Source organism: Anoplolepis gracilipes, chromosome 7 (genome assembly GCF_047496725.1).
Source record: "Anoplolepis gracilipes chromosome 7, ASM4749672v1, whole genome shotgun sequence".
In the NCBI taxonomy this organism is placed as follows: domain Eukaryota; kingdom Metazoa; phylum Arthropoda; class Insecta; order Hymenoptera; family Formicidae; genus Anoplolepis; species Anoplolepis gracilipes.
In genome coordinates this window covers 1,873,357-1,888,464 of record NC_132976.1, presented here as the reverse complement: position 1 = coordinate 1,888,464, position 15,108 = coordinate 1,873,357, and the positions used below count along the sequence as shown (strand labels likewise).

The following is a 15,108-nucleotide window of genomic DNA, read 5'->3' as shown; positions in this document are numbered from 1 at the left end:
TTTACTTTGGAGACTTATAATTTATAAATTAAGTAATTAGAAATTGTTAACTAATGTCGTAAAAAAAGAATTAAGATTGTGATATTTCTAATCTTGAGGCTTTCGCGGTCATTAGAATCGTTTGAACTGAGGACTTAAAAATACTTTTCCCGTAGATAAAATACCTCTCACAAGATATAGAAAAATATTTTTCCCGTAGACAAAATACCTCTCACAAGACACAAAGACCTTAACTCAAGAGAGCTCAGTATCGGAGCTCTCAGCCCTGAAGATGCAAACTGCAACGTTTACGAAACGTCGGCATCACGCTGTCCAAACACGCGGCATCCATCCGGATGAAGTCCTCAGTTCAGACGGTTGCAATATTTCTTATATTTTATTATATTTTTTTATTATACTTCTAATATTTTTAATATTTTATACAGTAGTAGTAGTAGTAGTAGTAGTAGTAGTAATTAAGGAACGGGTGGGATTAGAAGAATCCCTGTTATGTCACCTAGATCTGGAAGATCCTCTGTGATCCCGTTGGTTTATGGAGGTTGTTACAGGAGGTTGTTACATTGTCAGCCCAGCTTGCTCAGCCAGGCTACATAAGTCATTGACCTTCATTTTGTGTAAATTTTGGGGATCTAGGAACATGTATCCCAGATGTTTGTACCTTTTTAGTACAAGGGAGAGGCAGTGATATAGTATATGTATCTTTATCTCTTCTTTATCTTCGCCACATAACCGGTATTCTTTTCGGCTAGACCAAGTTGTAGAGAAGGGCCACATGTCCAGTAAGGAGGCCTATACTGATACGAAGCCTTCTTTTGTATTTTATACATATAATTGAAAAGTTATTTTATCAATATATCTGATGCAGATTAGTATTATATTAAAATATTATTGTGCATTAAAAGACAAATTAATACACTAATAAAATATGTAATATATTCGATTTATTATTACAGGATATTAAAATTGAATATAGTCTTGATAAAAGTCGCATTTGTATTGCTATTAAAAAAGTGATTTTACAGGATATAAGTGATAAAAATTACTTGTATGTAACATGACATTAATTACATATTATCAAGAATGTAACATAAACAAGCGGGGGTATAGCATAAAATATTTCTCTATAATATATAAGTACAATATTACGATATATAAAAACATCAAAATTTCTTTAAATTTATTAAAGAATTCCTTATAGATTTTCATTTGATTTCTAATAAAAAAAAATAACCAATAAAACATAATTTATGTATAAATATATTACATAAATTATGCAGTTTATTTAGGTTTAAAATAATTTTGCACAATGCATATCTATTTTTCTTACGAAATATACACATGTTCCATAAAGTTTACATTAAGAAGACGAATTAAGATATAAATTAAAAGATCAACTGTAAAGCGTATATTCTCGATATCTCTATGAAAGATAAAGTGCTCTTGTGTTTATGTTGTAAAACTATTGCAATATGTTACAACCACAAGTTTCTCAGAGTTATAGGAATCAATTATGCAAACTTTTATGAAATACCATCGTTTCATCAATAGTTGGTTGATTTGTAATGTAAAATGATTCGGTTACTAATTTTAAATTAATAAAATATGTCAGAATAACTAAAAAGATATAAAGAAGCTAGATTTTTAAATTATTTTCTAAGAATTTTGTGAATCATAATATTTCTACAATTTGATATATTATTGGAATTAAATCAAATGAAAAACAGCATCTTAATTAATTTAAAAGATTACGCTAATTTTTTTACTTAGAAGTAATAATACTTAGAAGTAATGCGTATAATTAAAAGAGTTTAGCGATAGTTAATCTCTCTTCCGTCATCGGTCTTTTTTTTTTTTTTAATTTACTTGTACCGAGTTATAATTTGCATACTTGGCACATAGTAAATGAGACATACGAGGAGAAATATTTGTTTAGTGAACTAATCACACGCGATTGCTTTTCTCAATCCGCAAGTCGTCATTCGTTTGTATCAAATGAATGTATGATAACCTTCGTTATATTTCACTATTTTTAAATAACGAAAAAATGTGTGCGTTTATGATAAGGAAATAATATTATAGATATATGAATACACGTTGAAAATAATTTTTTTAAAGTATGCAATTTCATAAATTATTTATCTAACCGTAAATAGTAAAACACAATATTTTTTATATAATATATCGCCTTTACCTCGTATACTCATATAAAAATAATCAATCGGAATTTTTCTAATTTTGAATAAAAAATTAAATAAAAATAGAAAAATAAAAAATTTTTTTAATTTGAATTCATAGAAAGATTAAATCTATAAATTTTCCATATTATTTTATTGTTACACGTGATTTCTTCTGAATTCTCAAAAGATGAATACAGACAAATAATTACCTTGAAACTAAATTTTTCTTTAGTCTTCGAGTTAAAGAAAAATATTTCATTATATAATATTATGCATATGTAATATGCGATGTGTGATTAGCGATTAATGATTAGGATTACGATCGATGAATAAATTTATTACTTCATGCTATATATGGACAGTAATAAAGTGTCAAAAACGTCAGCTTTTCTTCGTTCATTATAAGCGATCGTCTTTACTGATATTAAAGAAGCAATTGTCGAATATCGTTGATCATCTTGAATGTCTTGGAATAAACCGCGGGAATTCTATGCATTGTTTTCCTTGAAACATAAGATCTGAAATGGAAATACCGTGATTATTTCTAGTTTTTCAATTTCCGGCGAGAAAATTAGCTCCAACAGACGCGTACACGCAAGAAAAATTAATAAAAACGGATAAATCAATTATTACAAATGATATGATTATCAATTGCAGAAGCATCATAGTTAACTGTTCCTATAATACACTTTTTGCGTTACTATAAACGAATTATGGATAATAAGCAAAGCTTTATATCTCAATGTATGCGTTTTAAAACGCATTATAATTATAATCTTCAAAACGGTAAAAATAAAAAAGTACATGAGAAATACGATATATTATAATCCATTTAATAATTTCGATGAAATAAATTCTTACGTGTAATTAAATTATAATCCATATTAATTTACGTTTAATCATTATAATTATGTTTTTTTATTTATGTTGTGCGCTTTACAAGATATATGAAAAGTTTTTTATTAATTAAATCAACTATAAACATCTGTGCTTATGTTTTATTAATTAAATTATTCTAATTGTAAGTTCAATTCCATTATATGTGTAAACTACAATGCATAAAAATAATGGAAAAATATATCCTTATTAATAGAGAGAAAAAATATATCATACGCACATTATCCTAATTTTCGAGACCGAGAGTTTTTTGACAACGAAATCTTGTAGAAAGATTAATTAATTTTATAATTAATTTTTGTATATTTTTCAGATCATAATACTCATTTTGATTTATAATCTGTATATATGTATATGTTTCAACAAATATTCATGAGCATGCCATAGGCTTATTAAATCTTCAATGTATGATAATCGTAAGAATGTATACGATATGAAGAAACTCATTAAGTTTATTAAAATAATTGAGCGATTTAAAAATGTTTTAACATATATTACTAATTGTTGGCTTTTTTCTCACGCTCATGAGTGGTATGATACACGCGTTTGGGTTTGAGCGCGTATCTCATTTCATTCGAGCGAGGCTAAACATGATTATAACATTTTTTTCTTTTTCTTTTCGATCATACGCTTAAGACTCATTTATTGTACAAAGTTCAACCAAGTAACGTGACGTTATTTTCTAAAAGATCGATTCTCAATTTTAATAATCAGGATATTTCTAACTATCAAATGTAAAAATGTATAATATTACATATATAATATATAATATTACATGTAATTTTATTTTAAAAAAAAGATTGATTAAACAAGTTATATACATATAAAACAGGTAATATATATATTATATATATTTTTATCTTTAATAAAATAATTTTTTTTAATTAATCGAAAAAGATTTTATTATGTATTTTTAAAAAATTGATTATGCTTTTCTATTTGTGTTGTGCGCTTTACAAGATATTGATTAAAAATTTTTGTTAATTAGATAAATTCATTTTAGATCGACTGTGAAAATCTGTACGACGATTTCTAGATATTTCTTGTATAAAGAATCTCATATCTTTCGAATCAGTCAATAATGAATAAGTCATGTAATATAGAATCAACTCTATAAACCAGTTTTTTTTATTATATCCGCTTTAGAAGGAACATGGTAAATAAAATTCTGTCATGTGGTATTACATTGAAAGTAATAGTTTCATTCCTTAATAATTTATTATAGAATAGATAGAAATTAATAAATTAATAAAAGAAATTAATCAAATGATAGAAATTACAAAAAGTATAACATCAAATATGTGGAAAGTTTGGTCAAATAAAAAAAGTCAATGAATTAGTAGCTATATCTTAGAAAATATTCAATATTATTAGTAGAAAAAAAGAAGATGCTCGCAATTCTATTGATATGTTTATTGCAACAAAATATGTTGATAATAGAACATAATTATAATATTATATTTATTCGTTTATCTTAGTCACGCAGAAAATAATAATAATTTAAAAAAAGCTGTACCTCTTGAAATATACAATGGCTTTATCGCTGAAAGATACATGTATCTGAAATATATACTATTAGACTATTTCGATATTGGTTAAACTAAGAAAACGATTTTCCAAAATTTATAAGTTACTGTAAAAGAATCAATATTGTATAATCTATCCATTATAGCAAATATTGTATAATTTTATAAGTTATTAAAGTCGCTAGTATTTGATTATAAACAACGGGTTAATTAAAAACGACCTGACTAGCCAAAATTATTCAATTTATTTACACGACGTTTCGACCATATGGTTGTGGTCCTTTTCAAGTGTAACTATAAAGAAAATAAATAAATAACGGATCAAACATTGATATATGGATACAATTTTTACCAGATTTTAGCCAAACAATACAACATAAAGGCGTCATAAAACTAGTCTACTCACACGTAAATTAAGAAAGAGATGAAAAAATCCAATGGGGCATGTTTAAATTTAAATAATATTTATGACAAAATTATAAAGGTCGTTTGAACTGTTTTTCTTTTTAAATATTCACAGTTTTGTTCAAAAAACTCATGCTGACATGACGTGTCTCCTTGTTTGTGTTCATCTCAAAATTTATAACCATTGTTTTTAACTAAGTGACATATTTAATTATTCCATCATTATGTTCTACCTTTAAACATGCCCCATTGGATTTTTTCATCTCTTTCTTAATTTACGTGTGAGTAGACTAGTTTTATGACGCCTTTATGTTGTATTGTTTGGCTAAAATCTGGTAAAAATTGTATCCATATATCAATGTTTGATCCGTTATTTATTTATTTTCTTTATAGTTACACTTGAAAAGGACCACAACCATATGGTCGAAACGTCGTGTAAATAAATTGAATAATTTTGGCTAGTCAGGTCGTTTTTAATTAACCCGTTGTTTATGTTTCAAATATTGTATCTTGTTCTCATGCAAATTCTCTACATATTTTAACTTTATTAGAACATAGTATATTTCCTACAATCTTTTCTATTGACTTCATTGTTGTATTTATATAATATCGTAATTTTATTATTATAGATATAAATCTACCTTTTTCATTTGCATCTTCTGCACTTAAAACGAGAAGCAAGCATACTTTTTATTATGCTAATATCGAATTTATTTTTATCTTAATTGCAAGTATTTTGATTTAAATCTATAAATTTTATAAAGTGAAATTGTATATTTATTTTTTTGTCTTCAATCATAATATTGTTTCATAATGATTTTCCAATTTGACGAAGCAAATTAAAAGATAGCAGAGAAAATATCCTATTCACATTAATCTCATAATATTACAACAATGTTATACTATTTGTTAGATTGTTGAATGCTCAGCAAGTATTATACATCAGACATTTTATGAGGCAAAATTGAGGTTTAAGAACCAGTCTGATTTATCTTGAACAAATCTCTATATAGATGTTTTCATTCCATAAAGCCTATAAGGTTATACATTTCTAAATGTATACTCATGGCTTTTTATTTTAACTGGGCAATATATATATATATATATATATATGTATGTATATGTATATATATATATAACTCTAGCTCTTTTCTCTTTTTTCTGTTATATATTAACTATAATCTAAATTACACAACAATCTCTCCCCAAATGACACAAAAATTCCAAACACGTTTCTTTTTAAATGTCTTCTGATGATAAAAAAGCATTCAAATAGATTGATACATTTCCACATTTTTTTAGATATTTATACAATTTAAAATCATGACTTAATAATTAACTTAATAACTAACTTAATAACTATTTATTTCTTTGATTTATTATTTAGGCTAGACAGATTGTACTGTCATTTAAAAGCTGCGCAAAAGAGATAGCAAAAAAATTGTTACATAGTAATATATCGTGCCATCTTACAAAAAATTTCTTTCGCTTTCCTTGCAGATACGTCGTATATACGAGTTCTAAAAAGCGTGATGGCACCATTTATTAAAAATTGAATAAAATTATAATCTTCTTATAGCATACCTATGGTTTACTACTTTCGTTATGCATTCTACTTAAACAAATTACATTTTATAAAAAGAAAAAAATGCGCAAAATTATTGTCTTATTGAAAACAAGTGTTTAAGATCGTTAAACATAGATTCAATTATAAAATTGGTCCAATATTAATACGCGTATAATTTTTTGCGATATCACCGAACCTTTGCTTATGTTATATAATAGAATGCGTCTTAAAAAAGTACTAATGTAAATATATTTATAGATACAATTCTAACACAATGTTATATCCGTTTTATATACAATGAATAATAGTGCAGGCTTAATCAATTATATATAATGTATAAATTTTATGACAAAATCTTTGTTATTAAAAACAAAAAATGTCTAAAAATACATTGTATACTTTATGATCGATTGCAAATTATCGCTCAATACAGAACAGATATAAAAAAGTTTTCATAAAAAATTTATAAACAAATGCGTCTGGTATATATGTGTAAATATGTATTTACAAATTTTTATTTATTTTTATATATATATTCTCTTTTTACGAATAATATTCTCCATAAATTTGTGACATAATATCGAGATTCTCGTCACCAAATATATTTTAACGTCAGTTATTTTCTCTCTCTCTCTCTCTCTCTTTCTCTAAATTTGTATTAAAAGCATAAAAATCACATATGCAATAATTTTGCACTTTGTACATAAAATCTCTTTTGTTTCTAATTTTCTATATTTCTCTTGTTATATTTTATTATTTGTATTATAAGTTTTAACTGTCTTCAAAATTATGAAGTTCTCTAGAAGAATAATTTAAGTTAAGTTAAGAATAATTTAAGACTAAAAATAAAATAATCAAAGAATTACGGTTAAAAATATTAGTTTTAAATAAATGCAGATATTACGAGTATATAAAATTCATAATTTACATAAAAGTAAAAAATGTAATTGAATATAAATTATTCTACCAGAGAATTAATTAATTTTATCAGAAATACGTACACATATGCGCAATTTTTGATTTTACGTATAATAAGGCCAAAGATTTAGACTTTTTCATTATGTACCATCTCTCTCGAAAATCATACTGCACAATTTCTTAACAAATGGTTCATTTCTTAATAATTATTTAGTTATTATAGATTCTATTCTAATATTCTTCTTTTCCATTCATGTTGGCGGCCACATGATTCTGTTGAGTTGCACTTTGAATGACTTCAATCCATCTAAAAAATGTAAATTTTATTATACTTTTCTTAAATTCATGATGAGATAAAATTTAAATATATAATTATCATATATTTATATGTAACTATTTTTTTTAATTATTAGAGTATCGCATTTTTACCTTCCAAAAGTATAATCACTTTCTGCTCGGAAGAAATATACATGATTCTTGAATTGTAACTTGAATACGAAGTCCTTATTAATCCCGTCTTTTTCCGATGGTGTGGATACAGTGTATCCTAATAACGGCAAACTAGCCAAGGGAAAGTCATCTTGATGAGACTTGTAGAAGAATAAGCAAAAATTGGTAAATACAACCCAAAGTTTTTGCCAACCATTGCTATTTTTGAATTTCCGTAAAAGAAATCCACTAAGCTGATTCTGTGAAACATATGTTGATTAATTTTTATATAGAATATACAAATCTCTCACACAATAGAAAAAAATGTGCTTGTATATGTGATACATATATAACTCACAATTTCAACATACCTGAAATGCTCTTAATTGATCGCTGTAACTAATACTTGTATTGCGATGCCAGCAAACATGAACTGTAGTATTGCTACGTTGTGAGGCCTTGGCACCTCCGCAACTAGTTCGGTCTACTTCTAATCCTACACCATCTCCCACTTCATCGGCTGAACCTAAAACTTTTGTATAACGGAAGAGAAAGTTTAAACACAGAATCTTTTTCATTCAGTAGAAAAATCTTTTGGTTTTGCTTAGTTATCACTTACTACAAGACTTTAAACTTAAATACGGCATCTTCGCATCTGTCGCATCAGCTTGTGTTATAGCCATGTTCAAATCTTCTATCCACCTCTCTTTCTCCTCTTCGTTGCTTGCTGCAACTGTTAACGATCTGCAGGAACAAAAAACGATTCAAATTTAACAAAAGTGTAATTTTAAACGCGAGGTAAAAAAAAAAAAAAAAAAAAAAAAAAAAAAAAAAAAAAAAACGTGGGGACACACCGTGCGACTTGATACACTTAAACAGTATCCAGATGATAATGAAGCATGGTACATGCAGTGATTTGATACTGCATGTCATCACACATACATGCGTGTTGTTTCATTATTGTAGATTCTGCTTAAATGCGCGGTAAATTTATCAAATGTATGCTTCAATCAGGTCAGTTGAGCTAGTTGATTTCTCAATAACAACATGACCTTTTAACGACCATTAGTATCTCTTCACTATTATCTTTTTAACTATACAATATAATTTAAAAAACTTGATGCTCACTGATTTCCTTGTCCATCAATAATAAACGCAAAATCCGTCCCAGTCTTATTATCTGCATCATGAATCTTCATTCCTTTCAATGGTAGTTGACCATGCACACGGAAGCATTGCGTTGGTTGTTGAGTACGGAATGTATACAACAATACGTCCGAGAACTGTGAAAATAAACGCGAAATTAATCTCGTCACGTTATGTCACACTAATTGAGGCGAAATATGCGAAAGAGACTTACCAAGAAGAACATACGCTGTTGAAAACCTTTACGGCTATATTTCTGTAGGCATCCTTGTCTAATAAATCTTCGACCTTCTTGCACTAGATTGTCAAAGCCAATAATATCTCGTTGCATCTCGCATAATTGTACCAAGTTTTCCTACAATGATGAGAAGCAAATTAGAAACTATTCAAATATTATATTTTCATATAATACACAACGTTATAATTTTCTCTCACCGCTTGATTTATAATTGTGAGTCCTTCGAGTAACGTCTCGCCGAGTCTATCTCTCGCTGCCAAACAATCCTCAAAATCGGTATGGTCTTTCGGATAATGGTCTAATAATCCTAAAAGAGCAGTATCACCGTATAAGAATTTTAGAGTTACATTGGAAACTAGATAATCGATATTAATCCACACTCACTGTCGATAATATTGTTATAATGTAATAATCGTTGCAAAGGTTTCAAAAGGAACGAGGTCAACGGGAGATAGCAGTGCTTCTGCGACTCGAAATCTCGGCAGAGTTGATCGAAGCGTCGCGACGTTCGCATAGAATATTCCATTTTCTCCAACACCGGAATTAGATTCTCAAGGTACTGGTCGTAGAGAGGCAGGACATTCAAGAGAGTATTGTACAGAAAGTCGCCGATATTATGACGAGCGTTACTCTCCCAGCGAGCCAGGCGTGCCTCCATTTCTTGAAGGCACGGTCCGTGCGCGTCAGCAAGCAGTTCGATGAGAGAAACCACCGATTCCCCTTCTAATTCTGCTTCCCTGGAAACTTCCTCCCGGAACCACTGCGTATAAAGACAATTTGAAAATTTAGAATTGAGAATTTTTTCAAACATTTTAAAGAGCTACCTTTTTCTCGAACATTTCTTGCTAGTCCTCTGGATTAACTTTTTACTTACCACGTTTATAACATCCAAATCCTTCTTGTACGTTCGTTCTGTCATGAGAAGCTCCTTGGCAATATAATAGGCTTTATCAGTTGGCCATCTCTGAGCAAAAAGAAAAATAGTTTTGTTAAAAGATCAAAAAATAAATTACACAATGATAGCGAATTTATAAACGACAAACTCACCTTCGTTTTTCTGACTTCCGTCTCCTCCGCTTCCCCATTTCGCACATTTTTCACTGGGCTGAGATCTGGCGAATTTACGACGCTCGCATTGTTCACCTCGAGCCCGCCATTCGTCGCTCGCTTATCCGGAGATTTTTCAGCGGTGTATACAGAATTATTGTTTTCCCGTTGATTAGATATCTCCTGCTTGCCGGTTTCGACATCTGTAAGCAGATTTCAGTCAGACGATCGGAAGAGAAAAGTTTTGCTAAACACAAGGAAAGATGAGAAAAATAAAATGATAAAGGTGTCAATGATATCTGAATATGTAAATATAAGACCTGATATGCATGCTGTGATACTTTTTTTTTATTTTCATTTTTTTTTATTATGATTATATCTGCTGCGCTCAAAAAGAAAAGATGTCGATGATTGATTTACATAACAAAAAACTTTCGGGAAAATTATTTCATGTGAGTCGAGATGGTATCTATAACTATATAAAATCTGTATTGTTTACATAAACTATTCTTGTAAAAATCTACATGCACGGAGAAACAGTAATACTTTCAATGTATTAACAGATATTGTGAAATTTACAGCAAACACATCATTATAGGTCGCTGCTTTTTGACCATCGATATTAAAAATTCTTTGTTACACTTAATATTTTTATCATAGAGTGCTAAGAGTTCTATCGTATCTTAACAATAATGGTCATTTTAGTGATAATACGAAGAGATAAGCATTGGTATAAAAACTGGAATGCATTTATACCAAAATAAAGGCACATGTTTCGCGGTTGACAATTCCAAAAATTTCAGAGCGGGATACGTGCAGTGATTTTCCGTATAACGGAAAAATCTGAGAATAAAAAATCCCATCTTTTCTACAAAAACAATATATACAAGTGAGATGCAAATAAGCCACTTCCGAATAAATGAATAAGAAATCAAAATTACATGTATGTGAGAGAAAAATTTCATTCCCACATAAATTCATGCCTAAGCGCGTCTATAAACGTATGTGCTTCGAGTAATAAGCAAATTAACGGCTATAAAAAAAAACAAAATTAATGCTAAAAAAATATCTTTATAACACATTCTATAGTTCATCGATGTAAATCGCATGCAGAAATAACATTGTGATGAGGTCGCCGTTATATTCGCAATGGAAAGCTTTTTAAGCAGCGAGTCTTTGATCAAGTTTTCACTTGTCAAAGACGAAGTTGACGAATGCGATAAAATTTGTGTACTTTAATAAAAAAAAAAAAAAAAAAAAAAAAGAATATTATACAGCGTATCTAGGAGTAAGCTCTATTCTATTTATGTTTTGCATCAAAACTAATGGTATAAAGATCATTGAAATATGTACGAGTATGGGCAGTGACGCATTTGCATGAATAAAGCCTTGACAATATATATATATTTGACCTTTGGCGCTTTAATTAAAAGCCATCATCACAGGCTTATACAACAACAAAGTCATGTATATGATTCCAAGGATATTTTGATTTTCACCAAAATCCTTAAAATCTCATATAAACAAAATGCTTATAAAAATATTTCATCGCACATTTATTTATTACGATATCTAAGAACAAAGTGTCATTTTTATCAAGCTCATACATCCTCCATATTCATCGTCCAATTATTTTATTCTTCTTCCTAGCAATAATTTCTGCAATTTAAGATACTGTCTGCCTGCGATGCAAATGCGACAGAGAGCCCAGACTAAATGGGAATTCGTGCTACTAAACGAAACGAATTATGAAATATATATAACGACGAAGAGAAAAAAAAATCGTAATATCCACAATTACAGACAGGCATTGTAAGGGCATTACTCACACATATTGTTATCCGGTCGAGCGACGAATCCGGCATTGCGGTAAAAAGATACGGTATGAAGAGTAAGAAGAAAAAAAAAAAAAAAAAAAAAAAAAAAAAAAAAAAAAAATAGAAAAAGAAAGAAAGAAAGAAAAGTACAAGGACGTCGCATCGCATATCGGGGAGAAACGGGCTATTCAATCCGTAGAAATTGCTGTGTAATAAAACGAAGAAAAATGCAGAGACCAACCACCTGGACCGCGCATACATCGGGTCCGAAATTAAAACGTCAGTCTAACCGCACGTGGACGGACAAAATGAAAACGGAAACGAGAGAGGAAAACGAATTGAAAAGAGAGAGAGAGAGAGAGAGAGAGAGAGAGAGAGAGAAAAGAACCAATTGTCCAGAAAAACTAAAGCGAAATTACTGGCGCAGATCCGATATATAAGTTCCTTTGACTTTGTATATAATTTATTGTTATCATAATTAATGTATCAATAATCAATGTACAATAGATTTCCCTACGCTTGGAATACCACTCTCGTCCTTCGGGGACGCTGGTAATTCCCCCACGTCCTTCCACCGAGCTCTGCGCTCCGATATATCGTTCGAACACGATCGGATCAATCGACGAGACGGCGCATCTTAACCGGGGGAGAATCACCGCGTAAAACAGATATATTTTTTATATATATATATATATATATATTTATATTTATATTATATATATATAGCGTTAACAAGTGTACGGTATATTGATAAACGATCAAAAAGTGTTACACAAATTACAAACGGGGGGGAGGGGGGAGCGTTACGCCGACACGACGGACACCCCGACGTACTGCTACGGTATATTTTGCTTTAATTATCTTGTCCATCGCCACAAGTCATTCCGACCGTTAAATCGGGTTCTCTAATTGTACAGAATTATATTGTATGTATGTATGCATACACGTGTGTGCGTGTGCGCGTATACAGGGTGTCCCACCATATCTTGCCGATTGTCCCTTCAGACATCAAGAAATGAAAAGCGAGAGAAAGATGACGATGATGATTCGAAACTTTGATAGTCGTCGAGTTTCTATCTGAAACGTCATGATTTATGTAAGTTTTTAATTTCCGAGAATACACTCTTTCAGGAAATGTACTGAAAAAAAAAAAAAAAAAGGATATAATAGAATCTTTTCTCTCAGTACGTTTTCCAGCTGACTTTTATCTTGACAAAAATTTGGAGCCAAGTTACTTAAAAAGGAAGATAAAGAGATATTTGCGAGACACACATTTAGAGAGAACACTCGGTAGCAATGGGGCAGCCTGTATACGGACGTCGTACATTTCGAACGCTCACAAATCGAAGCGAAAGTCAGTTGACACGCGAGTAACGTCGTCTTTGCAGACCGGAAACGGAAGATGAGCGAGCTCGAAGTTACATTGGGGCGATAACATGCGATTACCGTCAAGTCGATGATTTTTCTCAAGGACTCGTTTATTGCTAGTCTGGCAAGCCATTGGAAGAGACAGGGTGTTAAAAAGCCAAAGAACGACGTAATTAGTGAAATTACAAATTGGAAGACAAACAATAGTTCCAACGAGAAACACTACATGATGTAAATTAACATCTCGATCTTATTGGGATTTCATATAAATATCATTATTAAAAGCGACAGTCTTATAAAAATGTTTGACACTGAGAGATTAAGATATAGGAACACAATGCGCTTTTGCGTTGTCATTTGCAACGATATAGAAAAGATGGCTTGTCGATTTTGGTATATATGTATATATAAATGTTGATTTTTTTTTTTTACTTTAATAAAGTTTCAAGCCGAATATGCCATTTGGACAGGTGACACATATTTTTCAACAAATATCCGAATCAGAGTAAAAAGAGTTCTGTGTAAGAGCAATTAACGAATTGCTTATTTATAAATATTATTTTAAAATTACGATTGGCCAAATTTATTCCAAAATACGTAGAAATTGACCAATTGATGCATGTCCTTAGCTATAAAATGAAGTGCATTTATATTCACATGCATAGTAGAGCTTTTAAAAAAGCTTAAGGAGTCATTTCGCTCTAATCGTAATTAATCTGTTTATCAAATATTTGGCACTATTTTTGTTAAACAAATTTTGCTACGTGCCAATATGTGCATATTTCTATTTTTTTCAGAAATAAATAATTTATATAGCACCCTGAATTTTCTACAAAGAATGAAATGTAAATGTTTTATGTGACATTTTAGAAACATGAATAAAAAAAAACATGTCAAATTCATAGAGTGTATTAAAAAAGTTTGATTAAAGTGCCTTCTAATGCATTTGTGAATTATCAATAACAAAAGTTTTCTATTTCATCTTTGTCTACGTTATGATTGACTAAAAATGTATTAAGCAAAATTTAACTTTTCTTCTTTTTGTCTTACAGATCGCTCAAATGTTGTACATAATTTGAGCGATAGTATTATGTAAATTAGCGTTTAAATTTATGCCAGAGACTCATTTCTTGAGTAGCATTCCTCCTTATGTGAATCTACTAATGCGCTTCGAATTACAGCAGACTTAAAATTCCAGGCTTCTCCAATTTTCTAAATACATTTTTAAAAACGCAACAGATTAAATGTCCCAGAGAAAATTTAACTTTCTCAATTTTTAAATTAATTTCTAGATGAATGAGTAAAGTCACTCTTTGTTGCGGTGAATTCTTTCATCAGAACGAAATCTGACCCGACGCAAGTTATTAACCCTCTATTGCAAGATCTCTCTTTTCGCGTTAATTTTGAAAATAAAAAAAAAAAAAGAAAAAAAACAGCAAATTTTGTATGAAAAGTACGAAAACGTTTGTTTCTTCTAACAAAATTATGCTGCTTTTTTTGTTTGCGTATTATGAAGAGAATCTCTATATAAAAGTGGTAATATTTTCATAATAGAAATCCAGGTCGTATGATT

The 15,108-nt window shown here is 29.7% G+C and overlaps 1 protein-coding gene across 1 annotated transcript; it reads right to left on the bottom strand.

The window, feature by feature from the left end:
• Positions 1-7,207: 7,207 nt before the first annotated feature.
• Positions 7,208-12,549, bottom strand: LOC140668241 (FERM, ARHGEF and pleckstrin domain-containing protein 1-like). Its single transcript, XM_072897084.1, has 11 exons — positions 12,176-12,549; positions 10,351-10,553; positions 10,178-10,267; positions 9,688-10,063; positions 9,501-9,610; positions 9,280-9,420; positions 9,048-9,202; positions 8,539-8,663; positions 8,291-8,451; positions 7,920-8,179; positions 7,208-7,797 (listed from the first exon to the last, which is right to left on the bottom strand). Exons 1-11 carry the CDS (start codon positions 12,426-12,428, stop codon positions 7,722-7,724), a joined length of 1,950 nt encoding a protein of 649 aa, XP_072753185.1. The 5' UTR covers positions 12,429-12,549; the 3' UTR covers positions 7,208-7,721.
• Between the last annotated feature and the right edge of the window lie 2,559 nt (positions 12,550-15,108).

Coding starts and splice junctions, on each gene's coding strand:
- LOC140668241 (XM_072897084.1), bottom strand. CDS start 12,428: ATGTATGCGCGGTCCAGGTGGTTGGTCTCTGCATTTTTCTTCGTTTTA. Junction 10,554..12,175: donor CCGGATAACAATATGTGTGA/GTAATGCCCTTA, acceptor ATCTGCTTACAG/ATGTCGAAACCGGCAAGCAG. Junction 9,611..9,687: donor TTATAACAATATTATCGACA/GTGAGTGTGGAT, acceptor CTGCTCTTTTAG/GATTATTAGACCATTATCCG.